General features: G+C 42.0%; 5 protein-coding genes across 5 annotated transcripts; 3 read left to right on the top strand and 2 right to left on the bottom strand.

Annotated features, from left to right (window-relative positions):
• Positions 1–185: 185 nt before the first annotated feature.
• Positions 186–4,083, top strand: klhl41a (kelch-like family member 41a). Its single transcript, XM_079170841.1, has 6 exons — positions 186–1,365; positions 1,462–1,619; positions 1,725–1,832; positions 1,931–2,116; positions 2,839–2,985; positions 3,124–4,083. The coding sequence occupies exons 1-6, from the start codon at positions 238–240 to the stop codon at positions 3,233–3,235; spliced, it is 1,839 nt and encodes a 612-aa protein (XP_079026967.1). The 5' UTR covers positions 186–237; the 3' UTR covers positions 3,236–4,083.
• A 59-nt stretch (positions 4,084–4,142) lies between these two features.
• Positions 4,143–9,017, bottom strand: fastkd1 (FAST kinase domains 1). The gene is made up of 15 exons (XM_079170840.1): positions 8,810–9,017; positions 8,174–8,679; positions 8,010–8,078; positions 7,543–7,668; positions 7,051–7,449; positions 6,837–6,947; positions 6,456–6,587; positions 5,881–6,367; positions 5,651–5,765; positions 5,439–5,567; positions 5,189–5,320; positions 4,980–5,093; positions 4,545–4,689; positions 4,330–4,444; positions 4,143–4,245 (listed from the first exon to the last, which is right to left on the bottom strand). The coding sequence occupies exons 2-15, from the start codon at positions 8,518–8,520 to the stop codon at positions 4,150–4,152; spliced, it is 2,517 nt and encodes an 838-aa protein (XP_079026966.1). The 5' UTR covers positions 8,521–8,679; positions 8,810–9,017; the 3' UTR covers positions 4,143–4,149.
• A 427-nt stretch (positions 9,018–9,444) lies between these two features.
• On the top strand, positions 9,445–14,709 carry ppig (peptidylprolyl isomerase G (cyclophilin G)). The gene is made up of 13 exons (XM_079170770.1): positions 9,445–9,550; positions 9,967–10,050; positions 10,370–10,444; positions 10,538–10,645; positions 10,843–10,887; positions 10,976–11,063; positions 11,172–11,201; positions 11,314–11,453; positions 11,544–11,724; positions 11,809–11,994; positions 12,562–12,652; positions 12,865–12,998; positions 13,118–14,709. Exons 2-13 carry the CDS (start codon positions 9,990–9,992, stop codon positions 14,103–14,105), a joined length of 2,127 nt encoding a protein of 708 aa, XP_079026896.1. The 5' UTR covers positions 9,445–9,550; positions 9,967–9,989; the 3' UTR covers positions 14,106–14,709.
• Positions 14,710–15,363: 654 nt separating this feature from the next.
• On the bottom strand, positions 15,364–18,053 carry cfap210 (cilia and flagella associated protein 210; the record flags this gene model as incomplete). The annotated part of the gene is made up of 9 exons (XM_079170259.1): positions 15,364–15,681; positions 15,770–15,934; positions 16,069–16,258; positions 16,354–16,493; positions 16,575–16,731; positions 16,867–17,072; positions 17,164–17,337; positions 17,481–17,680; positions 18,005–18,053. The coding sequence occupies 9 exons, from the start codon at positions 18,051–18,053 to the stop codon at positions 15,364–15,366; spliced, it is 1,599 nt and encodes a 532-aa protein (XP_079026385.1).
• A 1,181-nt stretch (positions 18,054–19,234) lies between these two features.
• Positions 19,235–25,469, top strand: phgdh (phosphoglycerate dehydrogenase). Its single transcript, XM_079170350.1, has 12 exons — positions 19,235–19,463; positions 20,823–20,974; positions 21,071–21,136; positions 21,241–21,295; positions 21,465–21,563; positions 21,670–21,802; positions 21,888–22,036; positions 22,139–22,291; positions 23,600–23,738; positions 23,990–24,117; positions 24,212–24,434; positions 24,984–25,469. Exons 1-12 carry the CDS (start codon positions 19,326–19,328, stop codon positions 25,136–25,138), a joined length of 1,590 nt encoding a protein of 529 aa, XP_079026476.1. The 5' UTR covers positions 19,235–19,325; the 3' UTR covers positions 25,139–25,469.
• Positions 25,470–27,150: the final 1,681 nt, after the last annotated feature.

Here is a 27,150-nt window from a genome sequence, read left to right as displayed (position 1 = left end):
AATGTTGTTACGTATCACCAGGGTGACAAGGCTCCAAAGTTGTTTTTACTCTATGACAGCTGTGTGAGCTCTCCTATTGGGCCAACTTGAATTCTTCATGGATGTGGTGGCTGGCTATATTTAGAGGGGGCACGGTTATATTAAAGTGGCTTCAGACCTGGTGGCCTATAGTTCTCTGTATTCACCAGCCGGGACAGTCTGTCGGGAACACCTCCATCCACTTCCTGTCCTAAAAAAATGGATGCCGAAAGCATGAAGGAAGATCTCCGTCTGTTTCAGAGCACTCTGCTGCAGGACGGACTCAAAGAGCTCCTGAATGAGAACAAGTTAATTGATTGTGTCCTAAAGGTTGGAGACAGAAGCATCCCCTGCCATCGCCTCATACTGTCCGCTTGCAGTCCTTATTTCCGGGAGCTGTGCTTCTCAGAAGATGGCAAGGAAAAGGATACAATGGAGGTTGTTCTGGAGAACATGGATCCCAATGTGATGGAGGCGATTGTAAATTACATGTACTCGGCAGAGATTGACATCAATGACAACAACGTGCAGGATATTTTGGCCGCTGCCAACCGCTTCGAGATCCCCTCGGTGTTCACGGTTTGTGTGAATCATCTCCAGAAGGGGCTGTCAAAGAAAAACTGCCTTGCCATCTACAGGCTGGGACTGGTGATGAACAGCGCCAGACTGGCATTGGCAGCTCGAAATCACGTTGCAGATCGGTTTGAGACCATAGCCAAGGACGAGGATTTCTTAGAGCTCTCTCCGCCTGAACTCTTTGCCATTATTGGAGCAGACGCACTGAATGTAGACAAAGAGGAAGTGGTGTTTGAGACCCTCATGAGGTGGATCAGAAAAGACAAAGAGAAGCGTGCGAAATCCTTAGTGGAGGCCTTCGAGTTCGTTCGCTTCCGTTTACTCCCAGAGAAGTACTTCAAGGAGAAGGTGGAGAAGGATGACCTCATTAAGGCCGACCCTGAGCTGCTTAAAAAAATCAAAGTCATTCAGGAAGCCTTTGCGGGAAAGCTGCCCGAGAGAAAGAAGGGAGAAGATGATGAGGAGGGAAAGTTGCCCGAGAGAAAGAAGGGAGAAGATGATGAGGAAGGAGAGGAGGGAAAGTTGCCCGGCTATCTGAATGATACGCGCAGATATGGCATGTATGCCAAAGACATGGTCCTGATGATCAATGACACTGCTAGCGTGGCTTATGACACCCAGGAGAACGAATGTTTTCTTGCTGCAATGGCAGAGCAGATCCCCCGAAACCACGTCAGTGTGGTATCGAGGAACAACATCCTGTATGTGTTGGGAGGATTGTTTGTAGATGAAGAGGACAAGGAAAACCCTTTGCAGTGTTACTTCTACCAGGTATAAAGAATATATTTACATTGCAGATGTGCTGGAAGCAATCAGAAGTATTTCCCTCTTTTGGTTTCTCAAAATAACCTAAAATGTGTCTTTCAGTTGGACAGTCTCACTGCTGAATGGTTCGCTCTGCCACCCATGCCCTCCCCCAGGTGCTTGTTTGCTGTGGGGGAATGTGAAAATCTTCTCTTTGCCGTCGCAGGAAAAGATTTACAGTCCAATGAGTCTCTGGACACTGTTATTTGCTATGACTCTGAGTAAGTTCAGCACACCAACCGTTTTGGATATGCTCGTTCACTAGATTTGTCTCATTTAAAAGCTCCTATATTTACTGTTTAACATTGTCTATCTGCCCTTTTTAGAAAAATGAAGTGGTCTCAAACTAAAAAGTTGCCCTTGAATATCCACGGCCACTGTGTGGTGTCTGAGAACGGGCTGGTGTACTGTATTGGAGGGAAAACGGATGACAAGTAAGATTTAAATGCCAAAACAGTTCATGTTAAGTCAAAATATGATTTTCAAATTACATTAACACTCCTCTGGAATCGTGTTTGTCTCACCGGTAAAGTAAAGCAACCAATAAGATGTTTGCATACAACCACAAGAGATCAGAGTGGAAGGAGGTGGCCTCCATGAAAACGTCCAGATCCATGTTCGGGGCAGTTATCCACAACGGGAAGATTGTTGTCGCTGGAGGAGTCAATGAGGAAGGCCTCACAGCTGCATGTGAAACTTATGACTTTGGAACCAACAAGTACGTGCTTTTATTCTTACTTTTTCTATATGTGTATATATATACTGTGTATATATATACATATATGCCCATCAAAATGTTGTGTATGGCTGGTTATTATTTTCTGATACCAATTTTTATTTGGTTGTTCCCAATAGATGTAACTTAATCATGTTCAAATTAGTTATATTCATAATAATGGATGAGAATCTTTTGGTATCTCAGAATCCAAATATTTTTTTCATTCTTGGGGCCACAATTGATTCAAAATTAATTCTCAATTCAAAGCATACAGTTGCTAATTTCAGGATCTACTCCGGTCCGCTGTGCGCTAATCAGTATTTGTCAATTATCAGTTGCTTCAAAAATAACAAGTTCAAGTACAAAAATATACAGTATATATGCTGCCTGTTACAACAATAACATTATTATTCCTCAAAATAAAGCTCTAAAATTGGTATTTTGTGGGATTTTTTAACAAATCACACAATAATGCTCGACACTGCAGGCTATTGCCCATTAATAGAAATATGTATGTTCTTATGTACAATTATAACGGTTAACAGTTTGGAAGTTGTGAATCAATTCAGGATGATAGATGATACAGTACACTTTTTTTTGATATTCTTTTAATAGTACGTTTTTAAAATAAACGTCAAAGAACTCTTGTTGAGGTGTTTGAAGACATGAAAAAACAAACACAGAGATGTCCCAGTAATACAGCTGAGTGCACCTTGTTGTAGGTGGTCACCCTTCACAGAGATGCCCCAGGAGAGGAGCTCGGTCAACCTGGTGAGCTGCGGAGGGCAGCTGTACACTCTGGGAGGCTTTGCCATAGTGGAGAACGAGAACAAAGAGTGTGAACCCAGCGAAATCCTCGACATTTGGCAGTATGTGTTACTTTTGTTGCATTATATCTATACATGTGTTAGAAAACCATGTCATCTTGCTCACTTTCTTTTACAACGATAGCTCTGCTCCTATTCCCAACAGTGTGTTATAATGACATGTCTTCACGGTCTCCCCAGGTATGAAGATGACAAGAAACAGTGGACTGGTATCATCAGACAGATGCGTTATGCAGCTGGAGCCTCCTGCGTGACCATGCGTCTGAATGCAGCAAAAATGCCCAAACTGTGAGAGCAGTCCAGGGACAGACAAGGCACTTTACTGCTGTAGGCAAAATATTATGTACATGCTCCTATCTAGTGGCTCGTTGTTGTAATTTAACATTATGATGAACACATACGTCACACGTCACCTTTGCCTGTTCTGAATGGTTTAATGAAATGTATCATGGTTTTATTGGCTTTTTTCTTGTCATTTGGGCCAGAATTAATTGTTGATTCTGATCTATTAAAAAAAACATCACTTTCACTTATTAAAATGCATTATTACTGTTGAAGGATGGCATAGAAATTCATGTTTCTTTCTGTGAATCTGGAAATGTTCCTTTTCCAGTGAATAACATGACCTTGTGTCTCTTCGGTATTAACATATCATCTCATACAGGCTCACTGTGTCCATTTGATATTTGATTTTGTTTTTACAAGCAACACTTTTAACACAGCTCATAAAATATGGACATTATTCAAGCCCAGATGTACCCATTGCACAATCATGACTAATCTAATCTCAAACATTTTAAGACAACGCTTTTGTTGTTGTATGAGTAAAGTAATGTAAAGTAAAGCCAATGATGTGTTACTTGCTATACAATGCTCACCAAGATGTAGCATATTATTTGCAAGCAAAGTGCATGATAGCCCAAAATGTACATTTTCTGTTGTTTGAGCAACACTGACAATACCCCATTAATGTTGGGTATTCATTTTACAATTTATTTAAAATATGTATTTCAATAGAAAAGCACATAATACACAACCTCACTTAACATGAATGAGGTAGATTCATGTAACTAAGAGGAGCACTTGATCTATAGAAACATACCGTTCAGTCGAAACTCTGTTCAGTCGGAAAATAAAATACAGAACTCAAAAGCGTGTCAAAGTGTCAAATGCAACATTACTTCCATTGTTCAATAAATAAGGCCTTCAAGAAGAAGGCTCCCTAAATATGTTCTTCTTTAGATATTCCTTCCAGGCATCTGGTGTCGAAAGCTCCATAGAGTTCCATTCAAAGTGAGGGATCTGTAAAAGTGTCACTGACATTTAATATGATTCAGTGTAAGAGATGTACAACAGCACATGCAAAGTTAAATGACGTCTTCTCACCTGAACCACGCGGTATCCCAGGATTTCAAGGTGTCGTTTTCTCATCAGGGCTTCACCTTTCATGTGTGGAGAGTTCTTGCAGAAGGACTTTGAATCAAGAAAGTCCACAGCCACTCTGAGTGATGAGTAAAAACAGGACGTCAAACACATTTCATTTCCGAGTGGTCTACTTATTCATCTTTATTATTCACAATGTAGGTTTACTGTGTCCGTACCGCTGAGCTCCAGGTGGCAGCACATCCCTGATGTTGTCCACTGAGCTTTTCCCCCAGTGAACCTGTCCTCTGTCTGAGATCTGCAGCGTGCTGGGCTCGCTGTAGGGCAGCGGCTGCAGCTGTTTGTCCAGTGTGCATTCAAAGTCTGAAACGGCAAACATGGTCACGTGACACGTCTGTATATATTTTCTCTTTAGGGGGTGAGTACGTGGAGATTTTCACTGAAAGGAGAGAATTGTCCCTGTTACCTTCAGGCTTGTATTAAGCAGTTATATATCGTGCGTATAAAGTGACTTGATGCATTGCAAGTACAGGGGCTACCCTTCATATGAGCTTCTCTTTCCATCAGGCGCAAAGACTTTTTCAGAATAGAATAGAAAAGGTGATTAAATATAAAAGCAATGTTTAATACAGAGATTTCCCAATATTACTCACCAACAGTGTAAAAATATGGAGTGACGACGGCTACTCGGACACAGTCAATGCCTCCGAGAACTTCCCCCAGCATTTTGTGGATCTGCTGTTGCACAGGACTGACAGAGCCATTCCCTGTAAAAAAACAAATGTTGACAGTACAGATTTGTTCGAATTTTGAACACCCACCCCTAAATAATAATAACTAATTTCTTGTTGTTTCTTTTTACCTTTCTTTTGCAACTGCTGGCAGTAGCGCTCATGAAACCACGGCACCTGGACCTCAGGACACTCGAGACACACGGCGCGATTGAGCTCCATGAGGCGCAGTCTGGTCCGCATGTTGAGGGCATCGGGTAGAGCTGTAAGAGCAGAGGACAACAGCTACATTGGTTCTGTTGAGGTGTGAAGTGCTTACATCTTACGGTGAATATTTTTGGTACTGATGCATATAAAAACAATTATGCTTCAAACACATACTTTCTAATTGGGCATCCAGCTTTCCCAGAAAGTCTATGCTGAAGATCTCTCTGGCGAGTTCCTCTGGGAAACAGTCGGCTACAGACAAAGCGTACGCCAGGAGAACTAGCAGATGTGGGTCAAAGGAGCCTACAAACACAAAGACCGGTGTTAGTGTACGCTTGAAATAAATTAATAAAAAGTAAACAAACATGTAAACTGATAAGACTTACTGATATGAGGAATGAAGCGCTGAATGCAAACATCATACAACTCGTCTGCTTGTACTGGATCATAATTCATTACAGAGAACGGTAGCAGGGTGGCATATACTGCAGAGTGGTGAATCTGAAAAATGACACAGAAAAAGTACAGTTCATATGTATTATATATATATATATATATATATATATATATATGTATTTACTGCAGACTTAACGTATCACGATGTCTCTTAGGGCACCTTGTTAATGTCTTTAATAGCCACGCTGGCGATGCGGTCCATCAGGGGAGGGCAGAGGTGATTTATTCGGGTTAAGAAGAGGGACAACTCAGGCACATTGGTCCAGTTTATTTGGTCCCTCATCCTCTTCAGCGTGACCATCGTCTCTTCCAGCAGCATTTCCTCAAACCACTCGCCCGAGATGTACTTGAGCTCCTCCAGCACCAAGTCCAGCCGGTCGGCCGTTTGCAGCCTCTCGTGCCCGCAGCGGTTCAGGGTCTGCAGCAGACGGACGTACTTGCTGGGAGTGTTGTGGCGGTAGGAGGGATCGTTACGCACCCACTTGGCAACGGCATGAGAAATGGTGTTGAGGTCGTTGAGGTTGCACTGGGTCACCACCGAATCCACCCGTGCGATCACGCCCTCGTCAAGCCGCGGGCTGGGCAGCATGGACAGAACACGGGTCAGCATGGTCACTTCGTACGGGTAGACGCTGCGCTGCAAAAAGCTGCAAGATAAAAGTGTAATCGTTCGACATTTTATTCAACCAGAGAGTGAAGCAGGGAATGTCCTCCTTAGCTTAAATAAACACTTACTTGACCAACATTTTTCGTAGTTTAGTGAAGAGTTCGGGGTTCTGGTATTGCATCAGAAAAAGGGCTTGCGTGATTCTGGCCGCCTCCACCGGCTTGTAGACGTGAAGATTCCTTTGGATCACTGATGTAATTCTGGAAAGTAATTTAGTGATACATACGTTTAAATTATTTCTATACATCGGTGGTGAGTTGTCTTTTCACATAAACACATAACATACACAGCACTATGATTTTGTCATTCCTGAACTGCAATTTCTAATTACTTTTTAGCTGAAATATATGGCAATACTGATATATCTCTGCAATAAGTTGATATTGGCAGATATATTGGCTCAGCTACTTACGCTATGAAGTTGTTATGTGGCAGAGATAAGAACTCACTTGTTCAATAAGCTAAGATTCCTGCTCTGAGTCTCTTCTAGAGCTTCGGCTACTGCCAGAGCCTGATGTGCACTGAGCTCGTCCGCCAACAAGAGGGCAGTGTTTTCCAGCCTGAGAAAGGATGAAACCACATAAGAGACATGAGAAACTCAAGAACTGCTGTCAAGGGTAAAGATTTCCACGTATGGATCACGCCAGTGATAATGATACGAACCCATCTTTGATCTCCTGACTGACCATCGGCGCCAGAGCGACAAAAAGTTTGGTGAAGGAGAAGGGATCGGTGCTTGAATCAATCAGCTCTATTAGTCGTTGTCTGACGGCCAGCCTGAAGTCACAGTTGTTGAACTGCAGGGACTGATACAGCCCCATGATGATGCTGATATTTTCTGCGTCCAGTCTGGGAAGGTTGCTCAGGATGATCCCGTTGCACTTCTCCAGCAGAGGCCGGTAACTGTGCTTGATGTTGCGCAGGAATTGCACCACTCTCCGCGGGTTGTTATAATTTGAGGGATCCATGGTTTCTAGGAGATGGTCTGCCCTGCTAATGAGGGCGTCCCGAAGCCGGGGAGACACCAGGGACGACACGCTGATCATCAGCGTCGTTAGGATCCTGGGAAAGACAACCAGAGTGTCAATACACAATATGAGGTACTTGAGTTTGATTAAATGTGTGTTATTTGATCCTTTCTGTCTCCTGACCAACCTGGCATCATCAATGGAAGACAACCTCTGATCCACAATACTGGTGATGTGGCCCATTAGAGGACTGTGTTGAAGGTGCTGATCACTCAAACAGATGGAGAACTTGGATAGCGACGCCAGTGGAAATCTGCAAAAATCCACGTTTGTGTAACATCTCAGTACTGAAACAATCAGACAATTAATCCAATAATTGTGATCTCTTTTGTAACTAATAAAGAAAGAAATGCTGATTTCAGCTTCTCTGATGTGGAGATCTGCTGATTTTCTCTATTTTATATCATTGGATATTTTATATCTGGGATAAGGATTGTTGGTTGGAACAAGAAAGTTTTTTCCCAATTTTCCATTATTTTGGGGAATTTTATAGACTTTGCAATTACTTGATTAATTGAAAAACGACTTACAATATCATTAAATAATGAAACTGATAGTTGCCATCAGCTCAAAAACAATGTAATGCAATCATACCCGTCTATTCTGAGCCATGCTTCTGAAACCAACTGCTGAACAAGGGAGTCATGTTGATCCACATTCAACCTAAAAGATGGACAATAATACAGCATGTTATAATCACTATATTATGACATCAAAACATAACACTTGAACGTGGTTGTGTCTATATCTTAATGTACCTGAGGAAACTGTAAAGCATATCGACCAACATTAAATCGTCCATCAGAGCAATTTTGTTCTCCGCCAAAACCCGGAGAGTCAAGAACTGCGGGTGGCTCTTGATGAGCTCCACGGTCCTGAGCATCTGCGGCTTCTCTTTCTGAAACTGCCACAGCATCCCAACAGCCTTGCCGACATGGTCCACCGTGAGCTTGGCTTTGTTCTTGCCCACCACATCAAACACCTGGTCCTCAGCCGAGCAAACCCGCAGCTGCTCCAGAACCTGGTCTCGGTTCACTGGTCCCCCATTAAGGAGCCTCCGAAGGAAGGAATTCACAAAGCGGACCCGAAACATCACCGCAGACATCGGCTCAAATGTAAGTATGCACTGGGGTCTTCATTGCACCAACACAGCGCGCACTGTGCAGCTCAATGTCAGAAAACAACAGGTAACCTCAGCCAGCTGAGATCACACCCACAACACTACAGAGTGGAGGCAGGTTAAATTAGGGGCTCCTTCGGGGACCTGAAGACAAAAACACACACACAAAAGAAACCCATTACGAAATATCACAATGTCTTAAATTATGTTGTAAATTACATCGTATGCACAACACTTGGATGACAGTTAGGTGAGCTCAGTGTGACATGCTGACCTCGGGCTCAGAGGGTTTCATCTCGCAGACAGCCGCATCCAGATACTTGTGTAACTTTCCAACAACGTTGAGTAACGGTGAGGTGAGCTACCAGTAGCTACGTTCACTTTGCTTGCTATTCACGTGCATGGAGAAAATATCACAAAAATACGCTGATTACCCGTCGTCGCTGGATTCTAAGATATATTTCTTTAGATGATAGAGAATAAAACAGTGTATATTTAACACAAATGCAATATCACAATAAAATCACTCATTCAAAGTCAGCATCGGGTCAGCATGGGTGCTACAGTCCAATGTTTCACTTCCGCAGCTAGTGACGTTGCGGTAATAGGTTTAAAAATACCCTGGGTTTTATCTTTCAGGCAGCAGGCAACCAGTTGCCATGTGGAGTCCGTGTACGTTTTGAGAGTAAACGAAAATACAGAAATACCATAATTTCGACGTGGTCTTTCTGTATTTTCGATTAAACGATAAAGTAAACTATCCAAACGCACACGGACTGGATGACCAGCAGTCTGTGAAAAAGTTGTACCTGACAGGTTATGCTTAGGGCAAGAAAATAACCCCTTCTTCATAGTTACGTGCCCGGCTGCGTTCACTGGCGCACGACTCTTGAAATACATTGACGTCCGTGTCGCGCCATCTTTAGAAAACAGTGAACCCAACACTGAATGAAAGTTAATTTTCGTCGTTTGTGAGAGCAGCTCGCCGTATGGAGTGATACCGTTCTGTTTCCAGGTGATGATATGTCGCATTTGCCTCGTCTTGGTGATATGTGTTTGTAGATAATATGTCTGAATTGCACGATATACGTCAAGTAGAAGAATCTCTCTGCATGTCGTCTGGCTGAGGCTAGTTGAACGTGCTAACGCTAACACCAGGCCTACCGTTATGGTGACCGTGTGTGTGTGTGTGTGTACTGCTAACATTAGCCAACGTTAGCTTAGCTGTGTTTATAAGCCATCTGTCGTCGTAGCAGTGTCGACGACGTTTATATTTTATATCTTGTAGGAATAATTTACACCTTAATGATTTGTTTGCATGGAAAGGGTTTTCATTAGCATGGAAAGAGGTCAGCTTCTCAGACCCTATAGGTGAGCAGGATTGTGGGTAATGCTAAGCTAAAGTGTCACTTCTCTGTTTCTCACCTTCAGGTGTTTGATCAGTAGACGTGATCATGGGGATCAAGGTTCAGCGTGCTCGGTGCTTTTTTGACGTTGGCATCAGTAACGTGCTCGGTAAGAAAGACCTCCATTTATACAAATACAATATATCCTGTTACATTCACTATGTTGTCAGTTTACCCAGTTGGGGGGGGGGGGGGGGGCATGTTTTAAAGAGGTGTTTATTTAATCGTATGGCTCATTTTATGGTGATATAGTTTGTGCTACTGTTGAGTTGTACATAAATGTTTTTCTAATATATAGTCTACCATCATTGATATAAAGGGTTTCAGACTGCATTGGTTTTAGCTAGATGTACCCAATGAACACTTCTCACCATGATGAAGAAAACTAATAAAGTATCTATCTAATTAACGATGCTCTTTCCTCACAGTCGGCAGAGTTGTGGTTGAATTGTTTTCAGACATCTGTCCCAAAACATGTGAAAACTTCAGATGCCTTTGCACAGGTAAATACTGAAATGTATCCACAAGAAAATGCCCGAAAACATTTTACTTTCTTGCACGGTGTAATGTTGATAACTGACTGTGGTTTCATTCAGGTGAAAAAGGCGTTGGCAAAGGAACAATGAAGCCGCTGCACTACAAAGGATGTCTGTTCCATCGAGTTGTAAAAGACTTCATGATTCAAGGAGGAGACTTCAGCGAAGGTGAGTTAATAAAGGTGTGAACGGTGCAATGACTGCAAGTCTCTCTGTTAATAGCATCACAGGGCCGTAAGTGTTTTACCTGCTACACACCTATGGCGTCACGTCAGCACCTAAAGAACGCATCAACCTAACTGAATCTATTTGAATAACCACCAATCGGCACACTTTTTATAACTTGTATTCCTTCTCTGACATAGGTAATGGAAAAGGAGGAGAATCCATCTATGGAGGCTTTTTTGAAGGTAAAGAGGCCACTATCAGAGCTGTCAGTTGTTATCCAAACCGACGTTGGCTTCAAGATGGCAGTACAATCTTCTCCTTTTCCCCCAGATGAAAGCTTCTCTGTTAAACACAACAAGAACTACCTGCTGTCTATGGCCAATAGGGGCAAAGATACAAATGGATCACAGTTTTTCATGTAAGCACTATTCCTATATATTATTGATGCATTATTAGTTCATTCTGTCCTCGGCCTTCAACATATTCATGACCTCTTTTCTTGCGTTGGCCTGCTGCACCACTTCAGAACAACAAAACCTTCACCACATCTGGATGGGTAAGTGTTGCTTAATTGGTCTAAAACTCTGCTTGATTGCATCGTGCACGATACACACTATGTTTCACTTGGATCAACATAGCTGAGTCTCAACATCGCTGTGTTTCCTCAGTGTCCATGTGGTTTTTGGTCATGTGATTTCTGGCCAAGAGGTTGTTCAAACCATGGAGAACCAGAAAACGGATCCCAATAGCAGACCGTATGCTGACGTGAAAGTATTGAACTGTGGAGAGCTCATCCCGAAATCTAAAGGTTTGTTCGTGTGAAGCCTTTTCAGCACTTCCAAAATACATTTTAGACTTCATGAAGCAGCGCTCCTAACAGATTCTTGAATGTTTGCAGCAAAGAAAGATGAAAAAAAGAAAGAGCGAGCCTCTTCCAGTTCCAGCAGTAGCTCCAGCGACTCTGAGAGCTCATCACAGTCCTCCTCTGATTCTGAGGAATCGGAGAAGGAATCTAAGAAGAGGAAAAAGAAGGCGAAAAAGCTAAAGAAGAAACAGAAGAAGAAGAAGGAAAAGAAAAGGTACCTAATGTATTTCTCACATTTTGACTTTCTGCAGTGTGCAGTACACTAGTGTCTTTATTCTGAGATGCAATGCTTTCACAGGTCAGAGGCTGAAAGTGCTGAAGAGAAGGAACAAGAAGAGTTGGTCACATCTACTGTGCGTCCTGAAGACATTCCACCCATCCCAGAGAATCGCTTCCTCATGAGGAGGAGTCCCCAGGCGGCCCAGAAGCCAAAGGAGGAGGCTGAAAGGGCTCAGCCGCGTAAAGAGGATAGGCCCAGAGAGAGGTAAGAGCCTTTTAATATGAGGTATGATGCGAATGACACCCCCCCCCCCCCCCATCGCTCAGCTTTCAAATTATAGTTGTTGTTCCGTACCCGAGTACGCTGGCGGCGTCATCACCGTGACATTTGTTTATGTTGCTACAGTTGCCCTCTAGACACAACCACAGCGAAGCTTCTCCATGTGCACCTTTCCATTGTAAAATATATATTCCATCTCAATAATTCATCGGTGCTGTCTCACCACCACATCCCGGAGCTCGTCTCCTCCTCAAGTAGAGGGCGGGACTGTACTGACGCTCGTGGTTAGCCGTGGAGCGCACCGCAGCTGATTATCATCCTTTGTGGAAGATAACATCAAATGGCATTAGATAACTGCAGAACAGAGCATCAGTAGCTTTCTATAGAATTCTTTAATATTGTGTGTATGTCACCAAAGTACGATTTTTAGTTTTCATATAGTTTTTGTGTGCAAAATGGCTGAACACACTGTTCAGAACATTTGGATGCTAATGTTAACCTGCTGCTCATTGGTGGACTGAATGTCATGCTTCTGTCCCTCCCTCTCTCTAGTGCTGGCTCAACGTATAATTCTCAGTCATCGTATCATAGAAGACTGGTGATGACACGATCCGGGAGGAAGATAAAAGGCAGGGGTCCGAGGGTAGGTGCACTTCAATGTGAAGAGAGCAACTAACATCTACTTTGTCACAATTTATATTATGACTGAGATTGGAATATGTCTCATTGCTTTTATAATGCACTAACACAATTTATATAGCCAAAAATTGCAGATTTGTAAGATTCCTGTCTTGACCCGTGTAAGTAACAGTCTGTTTAGAAAGTGATTCGTCGTTTTTTTTTTTCCCCAACCAGCGCTATCGGACTCCCTCTCGTTCAAGGTCCAGAGATGGTTTTCGGCGCAGTGAAACCCCCCCACACTGGCGTCAGGAGCTGCAGCGTCAGAGGATGAGGCCCGTCACCGGAGAGCGCTGGATTAAGGGTGACAAGTAAGATAACCTCACTTTGACTCATTCAAGTTTTTGTAAAAGTACACATATTGTCGTGTAGTTCCATAGTGTTGCCTGATGTTCTGTTGTGTGACATTTACGCTGCACTTCTTTAACAGAGGGGACATGAGTGAGGCCAAGGACGAGGCCGCTAAAGCTCCAAGAAGAGAGAGGCGAACCTCGGGCACAAAGCACGAACGCACAGCTGAGGGTAAAAAAGACAAGAAAACCCGGTCGCATAGATCCAAAAGCAAAGAGGATGATGCTGTTGAGAAGGATGAGAAGCAGAGCAAACACAAGGCTAAGAAAAGAGATAAATCTCAAAGCCGCAGCAAGAGCAGAGAAAAGAGTAGGAGGTCGAAAAGCAGGGAGAAGAGTCACAAGCACAAAAGTGATGAGAGAAAAGGTCGCTCAAAGAGCAAGGACAAAAATGATAACAAGAAAGAAAAGGAGTCAGAGTCTGATCACAGTAAAGATAGAAATAAGGGTCACGAGTCTGACAAAAAGCAGAAAGAGGACACCAAAGGAAGAAATGGTGAGAGAACGAGGACAAAGTCACAAAGTAAGGAAAAACCAACTGTAAAAGATGGCCACAGATCAACTAGCAGGAACAGGGATAGGAGCGGAGCGGCAGGGTCCAAAGACAAAGAAGAAAAACGGGAAAAAGAGCGAGAGAGGGGCAGAGAACGCAGCAGGAGTCAGGAAAGACGACGCAGCGATGAAAGGGAGAATAAGAAGCGGGGGACATCCAGGGATAAGGAACGTAGAACAAGAAGTCCAGACAGGAATAAGTCGAGAGACTCCCACAGAGGCAGGCGCTCCAGAAGCAAGAGTAGTAAGAGAGACCGCAGCAAAGATCGGTCCTCTCGTAGGAGGGACAGGGAGTCTGCCAACCAGAGGAGACGACGAAGCAGCAGCTCCGACAGCGACAGAGACGAGAAAAGGAAGGGTCAGAAGAGTCCAGATTCCAAGCGCAGAGAAGCAAACAGTACCTCCAGATCCAAAGACCGAAGAAGCCCGGCCAAACCCAGACCAGATAGTACAAAGGGCAGAGACCGGAACAGCAGCAAGAGGAATAAAAGCAGCTCCAGCTCCGACAGCGACTGAGCCTGTGGCGACGTCCTAATAGAATAGATTTTATCCCAACTACATATCTAGTATGCAGCATCAGCTTTCCATCTAGAGTGGGACACATTCACATTCCTCATTCAGTGTGTAAAATCCCACTAACATGATTGTTCAAAAGTTGTTTTTTTTTTAAACTCTTAACTATGTGAATACCACTCAAACTTACAATGGCAGACTGTAGCATCATGCGAGCTGTGGACACTGAAATGGATTGTGGATGTGTCCCCCATTGAATCCATTACACTGTTGCCAGTCTGAGGAAGGATTTGTTTCAATATTATTTAATGCAGGTTTTTAGGGATAAAGACTCTCTAAGTTGGGCAAATGTCGAATTGTGAAGTTATTTTTTTTTACATCAATCAATCTGGACGAAAACACTTTTAATTTCTTGCATGCTTACCCCTCTCATTGTTTGGAATGTGTACATCCACTACTTTCTTTTTGGACGTCCATGACCTTGTACTGTAATCCTATTTGTAAACCGGTTTGAAATACCTCTGGTTTGTTTTTGTTTTTTTATGGAAAAAAATGTAGAACTCTACTGCTGTGTAGGATGAATTAAAAGGTTCAACTTTGATTTTAATCAACCGTTTTAATAGTCCATATTTTTAGCCCAGACCAGTCATCTTCTCTGCTCTGGGTGGTTGATACACATTTTTTTGTTGTGCGATTCTTTTCAAACGACTGCATCTGTGTCATTAATCTCACTGTAGCTCTCTCTGCAGCATGTATGGAGTGTAGAGCAATCTGACTAGAACACTTAGAGAAGATATTACATCATGTACCTAATGAACACTCATAAAACATGTCCAAAGTCACTCCATATCTACTATATAGTGTACTCCCAAGTGTGAACATAATGCACGATATATTGCTCCCACAATTCTCAACAAAGGGACAAGAAAAGTAGTTTTTTAAAGTACATTTGGGGCAGTTTCGTGCCGTTACTAGTGAGAACGACGAGCTGTAAAGGAACCGGATATATTGGGGTTCGTGGACCTTCCCTTTAACGCAGAGCCACCCGGATGCCCCATGGATGCGATTATAATCCCACAATGCAATGCTTCTTATTTTCCAAATATGAAAACCATGCAGCTGCAATACAATGACTATTCATTAATCCCACTGATAGTCCCAATTTATTATTCCCTCATACAACACACCATTGATTGTCTGTTTTAAACAGAGTATGAGTGATTTCAGACGCAGCCTCTGTCAGAACATCTTAAGGACTTTATTAAACCTCTGAGCCTGGAGTGACCTCTGACCATGTAAACCCAAGCCTCTTCTTTGACTTCTGAATAGCTTTGGCCTCATTTAACCATTTAATGTTCTGGGTGGAACCAGAGACGTCCTGAACGAGGCGGCTAGGCCCGACTCCTCGTGCGGCTTTGCAAAGTGGGTATACGTTTTGCTGAGTCTCCGCCGCCGCTCTGATGATGTCCTGTGAATACTGCTGGAACTGGTTTTCCTCTTCAGCGATGAGCTCGGCGTTCTTCACTTCAAACTCGCGTTCGTCTCTTCTGAGCTGCTGCCGCCTGGCACTTATATCAGCCTATAATTGAAGGATGACATGATAAATGTCAAGACAAGGACCAAAACATTTTTCCAATGATTGTGGCGGAGACAGTCTCAACATTTACCATTTGTGTGGTATGGAAGTATTGTAGTTTTTTTCCGTCGTCTTTCATCCTCTGAGTCTTCACTTGTTGCTTCTCAGAAAATATTCGGTCGGCCTCTTTCTTGCCCAGAAGTATGTCTCGGGCGTCCTGTTCTGTTGACTTGTCCCTCTGCTCCTTTTCTTGTCTCTGATGAAACACAGCTTGTGTTAACAGGTGTGAGAACATTTTGTGAGCTGCAAATAGAATCTCAGGCAAAAAATCCCTCCGGCTAGAGCCGGCGACGGTAACATTGTGTTGTGCAGCATCTGGACCCGTCTCACCATGAGTTCTCTGTGCTCAGCTATCGACTCCAACATCTTAGCCGCCTTCTCCCTCTTCTCCCTCCTCTCCCGGGCCTTATTAGCTTCCTGCTCAGCAGCAACCTTTGCGATCCCCTGCTCCTCTCTGTCGGTTTGATCCTGTAGGACGGGCAGCTTCTTCATCATCTTCTCTATGTGCGCTTGTGCCTCTCTGAGGAACGAAAACACAATGATGATACACCAGAGATCCGCTGTATGCTCGGACCGATGACTGGCGAAGGTTGATGGTGTTTAGCTGGGCCTTACCTGAACAGTTCTTTTTCTTTGTCTTGCCGCAACTTTATCATTTTTTGCTTTGCAGAGAGAAAAAGTTTCCTTTGCTCCTCTTCAGCCTCCTGTTTTTGTGCATCTGCCGCTTTTATGAGGTCCCTATTGGTGATATGTTCCTGTAAATGATAGAGTAAACAGTATGAGTATGTACAGTGGTACACTTGTAGCAGTTAACCCTCACTGTTGAGGCCCTGTACCTTTTGAGCGTGCATGAGGTCTCTCCTCAGCTTTGCTTGTCTTTCCTCCTCCGTCCTTTGCTCCCACCGGTGGAGCTCTAGAAGGCGCTGGGTTTCCTCTCCGTCCTCCTTGTTCTCTATCTTCTGTCGCTCTCTCACTAGCTCACTTTCCTTGACCCTAGAGAGAAGGAATCATAATCTCACATGTAAAGCAAGAAAGGCTTTCCTCAAGCCGTCTCTTGATTCTCATTTGAAAAACTGGTGCATCTGTAGCGTGTTCAGAGCCGCTTGTTGGGTGAGATGCGAGACTTACTGTTTTTTCAGTTCTTCTACAACAGCCTGTCTCCCAAGCTTTTTCTGAAGGGCTTTCTCCTGCTCCTGCCTCGAGGCTTCATCGTCTCTGGTCTTTGTCGCATCCAGGAATTCTTTGTCGACGTCTTTAGAGGCGTGTTTGATTCTTTGCTTCAGTTCAATCTGAGCCTCCCTTTCCTTCAGCACCTCTGTCAGTAAGAACGCACCCTGTGGAAGCAGCAATAATCATCCATTATCAACACACATATATATATAGCCAAACATGTACATGTGACGATCATTTTAAAGCGACACTGACATGTAATCCTTTGACACGGTCTCTTTGATAGAACAGCTGACTTTGGGCTTTTTTAATGGCCTCTTTCCGCTGCTGCTCCTGATATTCGGTCTCTTCTTTTTCAGCCACTTCCCTTTTCTCTTTCTCAATCTCCTCCCGGATCTTCTTTGCCTCCATTTTTTTTTTCACTTGACTCTTTGATAAATGTAAAACATAAAGCGTGTTAACCTTTTGCACGATTCTTTACAACAGGACATTGTGCTTTTCATTGCGCAACTTTACATCTAAATTTAATAAAACTAATAAAATCTGAGGAAACCCCCGTACAGGGAACTTACAGCGATGGTGTTGGGCCACAGTTTCACCATCTCTTGTGATTGCAAATGCAAGGCCTCCCTCTGTTTTCCTGACTCTCTCATCCTCTCCTTGTCTTCATGAACCTGGTTCAATTCATCTTGAATCCTCAGCCACTCACTCTTGGCTAAGACAGTGACTTGTCGGAGGTCTGGTGGCTGGACCATCCTGCTGCCTTCCTCAGCTGAAGACCCTACATTCAAAAAAGAAGAAGAGGAAAGTACTTTGAGAAGACACTGCTTTTAGAACACATGTTTATTTAAGGGGACTTTGTGTAATTTGGGTAAGTGAGGACTGTAAATGCTTTTCTCCAGAATATTATGGGATGCATGTTTATTTCTTCCATGTTGGAACTTCACTCTTACAGCCACTCTTATATTGTTCTCAACTTTGTGTACGTTAACGTTACAGTCACCATTAAAGAATTGCATCTTGTCTATTAGCCATGACAGCTAACATTAGCTTAGCTACTGTCAGTAAAGGTTACTAACAACTCGTTAGCTCTCACCTCTCTTACTGGAGCCTCTTCGTCGGCCATACTGAACCACCGAGGCCATTTTTATTCGGTATATATTTTAACTAAAACAGCTGACGACGTTTTAACTCTTTCTACATACTCTTACATACAGCTGTGCCAGGGTGCGCATTTGTTGTATTGTATCCAGGCAACGCTTGAGCCAATCAGAAGCATTTCCGCTGATGGACGACAGGTGGCGCTGCGTGTCCCTCACGTTTGGTTAAGAATTACATCATTTACATAATTGGAATTAGATAAGGTGACTCCTTACCAGGTCTCTGTATAATATATAATATATATATACATATATATATATATATAGACACGATTGTAATAGAGCATGGACAAGCCCAAGGCTACAAGTCAAGACATTTTGAAATGTCACAGTAGGATAATGAACACGAGTAAATAATAAAATCAATGATTTAATTTCAATGTGATGGTCCTGGTATTGTGTATGCTGGCTTGCTGTCTGGCATGGTTTACATACTTGAAAATAACAAAATTGCAAAATTAGATTCATATGACTGTTACCTGAGTATGTGAACTAAGCTTCTGGTTTATAGAAGAATAGTCAGGTGATAAACAGCGTCTGTGAGAAACAATGGACTTGCCTGATCTGCTTTTAAATGAAGCAATGAACAATTTTAAGTTATTCTTTGGAAGATTAAAATTATTTCAACAAAACCACCTCCTATATATTTAATTTCAATAGCTTGATGTGAACCAACAGAGTTTATGGTGAGTAGATCTCTCGTATCATGTTAGCATAACATTAACATTTGCATAGTGTCCAAATGAATTACAGATATGGTTCTTTTTATTTGTCAAAGGTACTTGACTTTACTTAAGTATTTACATTGTATGCCTCTTAATACTTTTATTCCATTGCACTTCAGAGATATATAGGTTTCCTCCTCAAGTACACACTATATTGCTTTGTAGATATACATACTATATATATGCTGTATTGCTAGAGGGAAACTACATTTACAGTCAGTAAAATGAAAACATTAACATGCAGTTTGCATGTTAATGCAGTTTGCATGTTAATGCACAAGTAATAATAATCCACTATTATATAAAATAATAATATAACACTGAAAGGGTCCGGGCTATTTTTCCAGCTACGTCACACCAGGAGATGCACGAGAGGCGGGTTTACTTTGAAAGGGGCCGTCTTAAATCCGATAAAACCCATTTAAAACCGGCAGAGGGAAAAGCAGCTCCCCGTGTCCATCAACTCACAGACACATCACCGACACACCGCCAGTTACGCACCGACCAGCAGCCCGGTGAGAAATTCCCCAAAATGGCCCCAATCTCCATCAAGACCGTTTTGATCAGTGAGAGTGTTGACCCTCGCTGCAAGACGATTCTGGAGGAAAATGGCATCCGAGTTACGGAAAAACCGAATATGAAGAAGGATGAATTAATGGCGCAGATTAAGGTAAAGTTCCCACTCGGGTGTTGCGTAACTCCTTTCACATGCACGAGGTGTCGTTTTTGTTTCTAGTACGCAGTCGTTTTGAAATCATGATTACAAAGAAAAAAGTTCAGTCGACTAAGCAAGCATCATTTTTTTTTTGCAGCTGTGCTTGTCTCGGGGATAGAATGAAGTAGCGTCTGTTTATTTGATTTTTTTTATACAAAGTTTAATGTAATACGTGTGCACGTTTTTGGGTTACGTACGCACCATTCCACTGAGCCCGACACGTATTTGACAATTGATTTTACATTTAGCACCGCCCCCTAGGAAGCTGATGCAACTCATCCCTGACTTTACTGGGTATCCCTTCTCTTCTGTTCTCTGCGTGCCGCCATGCAGCACATTGGCAGCTATTATCAACTTAATGCAGAGGCTGTGCATGCAGCAGAATCAGACATTTGCATGTGTGCATGTTATATTTGTCGGATTAGGAAAAATGAGTTTCAGTGGAAATGTATGCATACTAACTCAATGGATTGGAGTGGAATCATGACTGGACAAAAAGCTCTGTTAGACTCTGGGGCCAAAAGTGAGCTCTCTTCTTAGCCACATCTAACTCATTCATTGGACAGTTTTTTTTTTTTTTGTATTACTGCATCTTATGAGTTCATTTATCTTAGTGTTTAGTAAGTGCACACAAAAAAAAGTCAATCAGTATGAGCATTATTAGTCGAGGCTGCAACTGGACCTGAAAGAGCTGATCATAAATACAGGAAACATGACAAAAAGAAGCATTTGCACCATAATAAAAGTCAGAAAGGGAAAATCATCACACTCGAACAAGCTGACGCGTTACCATAATTACGAAAATATCTTTTATAAATATAGGCCATAACATCACTCGCACGGATCGGAAGATCGCTTTGTTAATGGCTCACGAGCTCACACAGGCCTTTGGGTTAGTCCATTTGCTTTCACACCACACTGTCCAGCACTGGAAGCGGACCAAGCGCCTCCTTTTCAGGCGGTCTCAGTCCGGTTGTTTCATCCTCACCAGCTTTGGATCGACAGTTTTCACATTAGCCCAAACAAACAGCACTAACGAGGCAAGACCGATTCGGTGAAAAAGCACCCTTAGCTTGTGATAACATGAGTAGACACACATTTATTTAACTATGTATACTTTAACTGAAACATTTAAAAGTATAAAAACTGTTTATATTGTGCCATAGTGGTAGAAATGACCAAAGTGCTACATAGTAATTGACAACCAGGGAAGGTAATTTGCCCCTTTGCGCGGTTGGTAATCTAGCCATGAGTAGGTTAACCACAGATCTAAAACACCACGAGATCAACCCAATGATTTCCTCCCCCTGCTAGGACTACGATGGCCTTGTGGTGAGATCTGCAACGAAGGTAACTGCTGATGTCATCAATGCTGGAATTAATCTGAAAATCATTGGGAGAGCTGGAACTGGCGTTGACAATGTGGATGTTGACGCTGCCACCAAAAAGGGTATTATTGTCATGAAGTAAGTTTCCAGTCTGTGCACAAATGTGATCACGCAGTTCCAAAATAATGTAATGTAATGTCCATTAACTGTAGACTGTTTCTCTCTTTTCTCCAGCACACCAAGCGGTAACACGATCAGCGCCGCCGAGCTGACATGTGCTCTGATGATGAGCCTCTCAAGGTGAGATGAGCAATTGTCAACATGCAGCTGGTTTTTTTTTTTTTTTTTTTTAAACTTTCATTGAAGTACTGTACAAGTGTCATTTAATTTCATTCTGTTTCCAGAAATGTGCCTCAAGCCGCAATGTCGATGAAACAAGGGAACTGGGATCGCAAAAAGGTACGCAGAGGTTTTCAGTTTGCCCCCGTGTGCTGTCTGAAACGGCCGTGTTTGCGGTTGACACACAAAGCGATCACTGCTGCGTGGTCGGCTCCATTGTTCAGCCAATCGTCACTAATCGGGTGCGACACATGGACGGGGGTCATCGTTTTTGTTTCTAATTTTGCAGTTCATGGGTGCAGAGCTGTATGGCAAAGTGCTCGGAATAGTTGGACTTGGAAGGATAGGAAAGGAAGTCTCCTCAAGAATGCAATCATTTGGCATGAGGGTAAGTAAAGAGATTAGACGTGTCCAGACGTTTCTCAGTGGTGAATCACACTTTGATAATTAGATTGAACAAACACGGCAAGATTCGTTTTTCTCTCTCTGTGTAGACAATCGGCTATGATCCAATCACTCCTACGGAAGTGTCTGCCAGCTGGGGGGTCGAGCAGATGTCTCTGGAGCAGCTGTGGCCCCAGTGTGACTACATTACTGTCCACACTCCCCTAATGCCCTCTACTGTTGGTGAGTTTCACATATAGCCATCATCAACTGTCCCGAAAAAAAAGTTGTGGGATTTCTTATCCAACTGTCAATTTTTCTGTCCAAGGTCTGCTCAATGATGAGACGTTTGCTAAATGCAAGAAGGGCGTGAAGGTCGTGAACTGCGCACGAGGGGGGATCATCGATGAGGATGCTCTCCTCAGAGCTCTGGAGTCCGGACAGTGCGGAGGAGCGGGGCTCGACGTCTTTGTCGAGGCAAGATCATTGGAGCATAGAATTATTTCTTAAATCGCTCATTACTATTGATGAGACTTTCAGCAGCCTACATCTTACTTTGTGCTTTATGTTCGGCCACAGGAGCCGCCTAAGAACCGCTCATTGATCGAGCATCCTAATGTCGTCAGCTGTCCTCACCTGGGAGCCAGTACGAAGGAGGCTCAGGCTCGCTGTGGCGAGGACATCGCTCTGCAGATTGTGGACATGGTGAAAGGCAAGAATCTGGTTGGAGCTGTAAGTTCTACTCAGTGTTTTTTTTTTTTTAATACCTTATCAAAGAAATTACTTCTCACTCATTGAGATATGTTGTTGCAAAAGTTATTACAGGAAAACTTCAGTCACTTTGTACTGCACTTCCATAAAGTTGGGGAGACTCGCGAGAAAATCAATTCACCTGTTTATAACGCACGCTTTCTGTCTAAAAGTTGCTATCTTTAATCACGAGCCACAGAGAACATTGTGCAACTGTTTTAACTTGCTGAGTTGTCGATCAAAGTCCAAGCTTTTTTTAACTTTACTTCAATGACAACACGACAAGGTTTGAAGGATTTGATTGTTTTCTTTTGGTGCAGGTCAGGTGACTTCTATGTGTCAGCAGCATCGTACAGGAAGCTTACCATTGTCTTACCATTCCACTATTAACATGCAAAGCAAAACGAGTGCATGCAGTTTGATGCACTTAGTTTGTCTTATTTTACTTAAAAAAAGATTGTACGATATTGAAAGAGCTCAATTTATTCTCTCTGTTGCTTAATTGTCGATTTTAAGTAAAAACGAGATAAATGGAGAAACAATTCTTTACACAAATGTAAATACTGCTTCTTCAGTTCTTGTAGCCGCCTAAACTGCCAGACATCTTATAAGTTAAGGTAATTAAGTTATTACTTGTTATTTTGGAATCTGTGATGCGTGCAAATACTTGACATCTACCAAAGTAATATAATCTTCAAAGTAGCCTTTTACTTTTACAATCAACATTTATACAATACTTGCCAAAGTGGCCTGATGTTGCCATTAGGTCACGGAGTGACTACAGTAGTTATTGGTGTTCAACCTAACAGACTTCAACACACACATCTGAGAAGTTCATGCTGGAGCTTTATGTGGAAAGTATGGCAAAAACCGTCATGAAATACTGCACAATTTAGGCATCTTAACTTCACATTAACGTTGTTTATTAGGGCGAGAATAAACTTTTGATGAAAACATACAGTACATACACATTTGGTTGACTGAGCCTGATTCACATCTCTGAATTCAAAGTCTGAAAGTAGACAAAATACACCATCATGAGGAAAAACCTAACGATGACCCACACTATTTACAAGAGCTGGTTATTCGACCAAACTTGAGCATTATTAGAAAGCGACTAACTAGATTTTAAATGGATCTCTACTGGAAAAGGGGGACGGTGGATCGAGGAGATTGAAGAAGTTGCAAAGTGTCAAAATTCTTAATTACGTCTTGTTTTCCAAATTTGTGCTTTCATTCAGTTCGCAAAAGCTCTCTGATTCCATGTTTACTCCTTGTGTTTTTCTGCAGGTAAATGCACCGGTTTTGGCCAGCACGTTCTCCCAGGATTCTCACCAGCTGATCAAACTCGGAGAAGCTGTCGGAGCTGTGCTGCAGTCCTGCGCTACTTCGAAGGAACTATTCAAACATGTCCAAATCACTACTCAAGGTAAAACTGCTGTCTAAACTACTGGTCTAACCGGTTTGTCTAAGTTAAGGAGGCGGAGGGGGTGGGGGGGCTCGCCATAGTATAATAGGAAGATACAGTTGTAAAGGTTTTTTTTCTCCCCCTGGTGGTGTGATTGGGGAAAGCACTGTTATACAAAAGCAGTTGAAGTGTGAAGATGCACATTTTTACTTTATAATGTTTCACTTGCTAGTGGTGGCAGTTGACTCTATGTGCTGTTGTCTTCAAACCAGGGGATTGCATGAAGTCCTCCACTGGTTACATGACTTCATCAGTACTGGTTGGACTGCTGAACCATGAATCTGGCTGTTGCCCGAACCTCATCAACGTACTGAGCCTTGCCAAGGAGTCTGGGATCAAGGTAAAACATGGATCTCATTCCTGCAAATGCCGCGTGATTAAAAACGAGGTGCGTGTCTTTTTAGAAAAATAATCTTTTCATACCGACTATTCAGGTAAACCAGACCCACAGTGCGTCTGACGGGGCCGCCAGTGGAGTGTGTAAGGTGGAGATCGGGGCCAACGGCTGCAGCTTCAAAGCCAGTGGTTCAGTTCAAGGTGGCGTGCCGGTGCTGCTGGGGCTGAGCGACAGTGTGTTCAGACAGCCGGTCTCTCTCACTGGAAATCTGCTGTTCTTCAAGGCCTCCGCTAGTCCTCAGCTCCTCTCCTCAGTGGCTGGTAAGAAACATGATGCGTTGCCCTTTAATGTTCCGGGGAAATAATCCTTTTAACACTGAAGTTGTTAGAATAAGGACAAAACTAATGGCTCCAACTATGGTCTCCGTATTAACACTCTGGATGTATTTGTGACATCTCAAGTAATCATAGAAAGTTTCAGCTACGTAAAGCATGAAATATAAAACAAACGCTTCAACATTCTTTGAGCTTTCATGATTGCGTTATGAATTTAACTACGCCCGAACAATACGTCTATAATAAACTGCATTAGTGTAGCCAAAATGCAGAGACTCACACCCTTAAATAATGTCCTCCGTTAAACCCTTATATTAATCTTTCCATTTAGAGCTCTGTCTTTACAACTGTAGTCTCTACTGTTTGAGACATTTTTTTAAAGATTTTTTTTTTACCTGACAGTTGTTTTTTTACTTCAGACTTTCAATTTGGATGAAAGCTGGTACTGAGTTGTGACTTCTAAGGACATAATAGCTGTGTTTGTCTTGCTTTCGAATCACACCTATTTTCTCTTGTCGATTGTTCTTTGTTTAGGACTTCTGGCCTCGGAGGGAGTGGAGATCCAGTCCTTCAGTGCTCCCGCAGAGCGCTCTGGGGATCTGTGGTATTGTGTGGGGCTGTCCTCTCTCCCGAGAGACCTCAGTGCCTTGAAGCCTTTGGTGAAGGAGGCCGCACAGCTCACCATTTAGATGACCGCAGAAATGCTATCTCTAAATCTTCAAGAGTGTCTCATACAATTGATCCCTCTTGGTCTTAGTGTTTACAACTAACAACTAATAAGTTGAACATGTGCAGTTCAAAACTTGTATTTTGATAACATTCCAGTGTTTAGATGGATTTGAAATTCACTGTCATGTGCTGTTTGACCTTTATAAAGCAGAGGTGTAGAATAAAGTACACTTACTAAATCACTGTAAGAACAATTTTATTGTGCCAAGTGTTTTTATTTAGTGAACTTCACACTTTACACTTTTTTTTAATTTTAAAGGTGAGGTATTCCACCAAGTTGCCAGTGTAGTAAGCACACATGTACTGTTTAATTCAATCCAATACAACAGACTGTAATTAAAACTTTAAACTAAAGTTTAAAATAAAAGTTGTATTAATATATTTTCTTGTAATCTATGGTTAAGGCAGAAGTGTATAGTATTGGATCACATTACATTGTACAGGGGTACATGATATCTCGTAAAAGATTATCAAATATGATGCATCTCCAGTAAAACTACCCAACAGCAGTGGTTGGTGGTATCTAAGTATATTTACTCTCATTCCTCTACAATTCAGAGGGTTATATTGTACTTTTCATACCACTAGATTAGTTTTTTTTAACATATGCTGCTAGTTACTTTCCAGGTTTGGATTAATAATGCAGAATATAATCAACCAATAAATGATTTATTATTATAAATGAAGATAACTTTATTGATCCCTTGGTGGAATTCACAAGACACAGTGTATATATTGAAAGATAAGCCGAACTTTACCATCTGCAACACTGGAGTGTAATGTATACATATTAATACATCAATAATTATGATTCAATAATGTAATATACATTATTCTGAAATGGGCCAGTCTGCATAATCAGTACATTTACATTTTGTATCTAAAGTATATTATATGCTAGTACTTTTAAAATGTTAACTTTTACTTGTAGAAAAGTATTTCTGCACTGTTTTATTGCTACTGGGCTGCTCTGAGTACTTCTTCCATCATTGCCCAACAGTATTAAGTACTAAGACCTATTACAACATGGACCATCAAGAATTTGCAAAATACTGTATACAAATGTCCTCTAAAATGTACATATTCTTTAATATGACTGTAGTACACATTTAGAGGTAACTGATATCTAAATCAAATTTTCACTCTGTTTTTCAGTGGTGGAATAAATTGCCCACATTGACCCACAAGTGCTGTACTAAAGTACAAATTTGAGGTGCTTGTACTTGAGTCTTTTGTTTTCATGCCTTAAATGCCTTTCATACATTAAAGAGTGACATATTCAAACATATGAAAGAAAACATAAATATAGTAAAATAAATAGCTCTTGAGGTGGCCACAGTGTGTAACGTTTGCTTTAAATGTTGGTGCAGCACCCGCCTTCAACAGTTCCTGGATGTGTGCGACCACTCTGCATTGTTTGAGCTTGAAAGGGAAAAAAGTAATAGAAACTATTTTGATAGTTGTTTGATTTTTAATGCAATACACATTTGCTGCTTTTAATGAGGCATTTCTTTAAGTTCATTTTTTTTCTGATCTTTTTACTAAACAAGCAATCCATCATTTAATGGAGAAAATAATCAGTTAAAGTTGAGCACCACTTCAACCAACTACAGTAAAACCCTGCTTTTACATTAATGCATGAATAATAATCTATTTTAAATAATATATATAATAGTCAATATAACAGTCACATGGGACATTTTCGGCAAAGTAGGCCTTTTACTTGTAATACTTTATACTTACATACTTTTACTTAAAGGAACAGTGTGTAGCATTTATGGGGATCTATTGGCAGAAATGTAATCCATTAAGTATTTATTTTTCTTTAGTGTATAATCACCTGAAAACAAGACTAGTTGTGCTTTCGTTGGGTGAGATCTCCTGCAGGAGTGCATCTCGTGCACTGTGCTGTTAATCCCCGTTAGGATTAGGTAAAGCCTTGACCACACTGAAAGTGGGTTCAAAACCATGG

Source organism: Pholis gunnellus, assembly GCF_910591455.1.
Source record: "Pholis gunnellus genome assembly, chromosome: 12".
NCBI lineage: Eukaryota > Metazoa > Chordata > Actinopteri > Perciformes > Pholidae > Pholis > Pholis gunnellus.
This window is presented reverse-complemented; position numbering and strand designations above follow the sequence as displayed.

What these genes read in the sequence shown, in the direction of transcription:
- klhl41a (XM_079170841.1), top strand. Translation starts at nt 238, where the DNA reads ATGGATGCCGAAAGCATGAAGGAAGATCTCCGTCTGTTTCAGAGCACT. An exon ending in GTTATTTGCTATGACTCTGA is followed by an intron (nt 1,620 to 1,724) that starts GTAAGTTCAGCA and finishes TGCCCTTTTTAG; the next exon opens with AAAAATGAAGTGGTCTCAAA. An exon ending in TATGACTTTGGAACCAACAA is followed by an intron (nt 2,117 to 2,838) that starts GTACGTGCTTTT and finishes ACCTTGTTGTAG; the next exon opens with GTGGTCACCCTTCACAGAGA.
- fastkd1 (XM_079170840.1), bottom strand. Translation starts at nt 8,520, where the DNA reads ATGTCTGCGGTGATGTTTCGGGTCCGCTTTGTGAATTCCTTCCTTCGG. An exon ending in GCGCTTCATTCCTCATATCA is followed by an intron (nt 5,568 to 5,650) that starts GTAAGTCTTATC and finishes TTGTGTTTGTAG; the next exon opens with GCTCCTTTGACCCACATCTG. An exon ending in CTGCCACCTGGAGCTCAGCG is followed by an intron (nt 4,445 to 4,544) that starts GTACGGACACAG and finishes CTCATCACTCAG; the next exon opens with AGTGGCTGTGGACTTTCTTG.
- ppig (XM_079170770.1), top strand. Translation starts at nt 9,990, where the DNA reads ATGGGGATCAAGGTTCAGCGTGCTCGGTGCTTTTTTGACGTTGGCATC. An exon ending in AGGAGGAGACTTCAGCGAAG is followed by an intron (nt 10,646 to 10,842) that starts GTGAGTTAATAA and finishes TCTCTGACATAG; the next exon opens with GTAATGGAAAAGGAGGAGAA. An exon ending in CTATGGAGGCTTTTTTGAAG is followed by an intron (nt 10,888 to 10,975) that starts GTAAAGAGGCCA and finishes CTTTTCCCCCAG; the next exon opens with ATGAAAGCTTCTCTGTTAAA.
- phgdh (XM_079170350.1), top strand. Translation starts at nt 19,326, where the DNA reads ATGGCCCCAATCTCCATCAAGACCGTTTTGATCAGTGAGAGTGTTGAC. An exon ending in AATTAATGGCGCAGATTAAG is followed by an intron (nt 19,464 to 20,822) that starts GTAAAGTTCCCA and finishes TCCCCCTGCTAG; the next exon opens with GACTACGATGGCCTTGTGGT. An exon ending in GGCTCGACGTCTTTGTCGAG is followed by an intron (nt 22,037 to 22,138) that starts GCAAGATCATTG and finishes GTTCGGCCACAG; the next exon opens with GAGCCGCCTAAGAACCGCTC.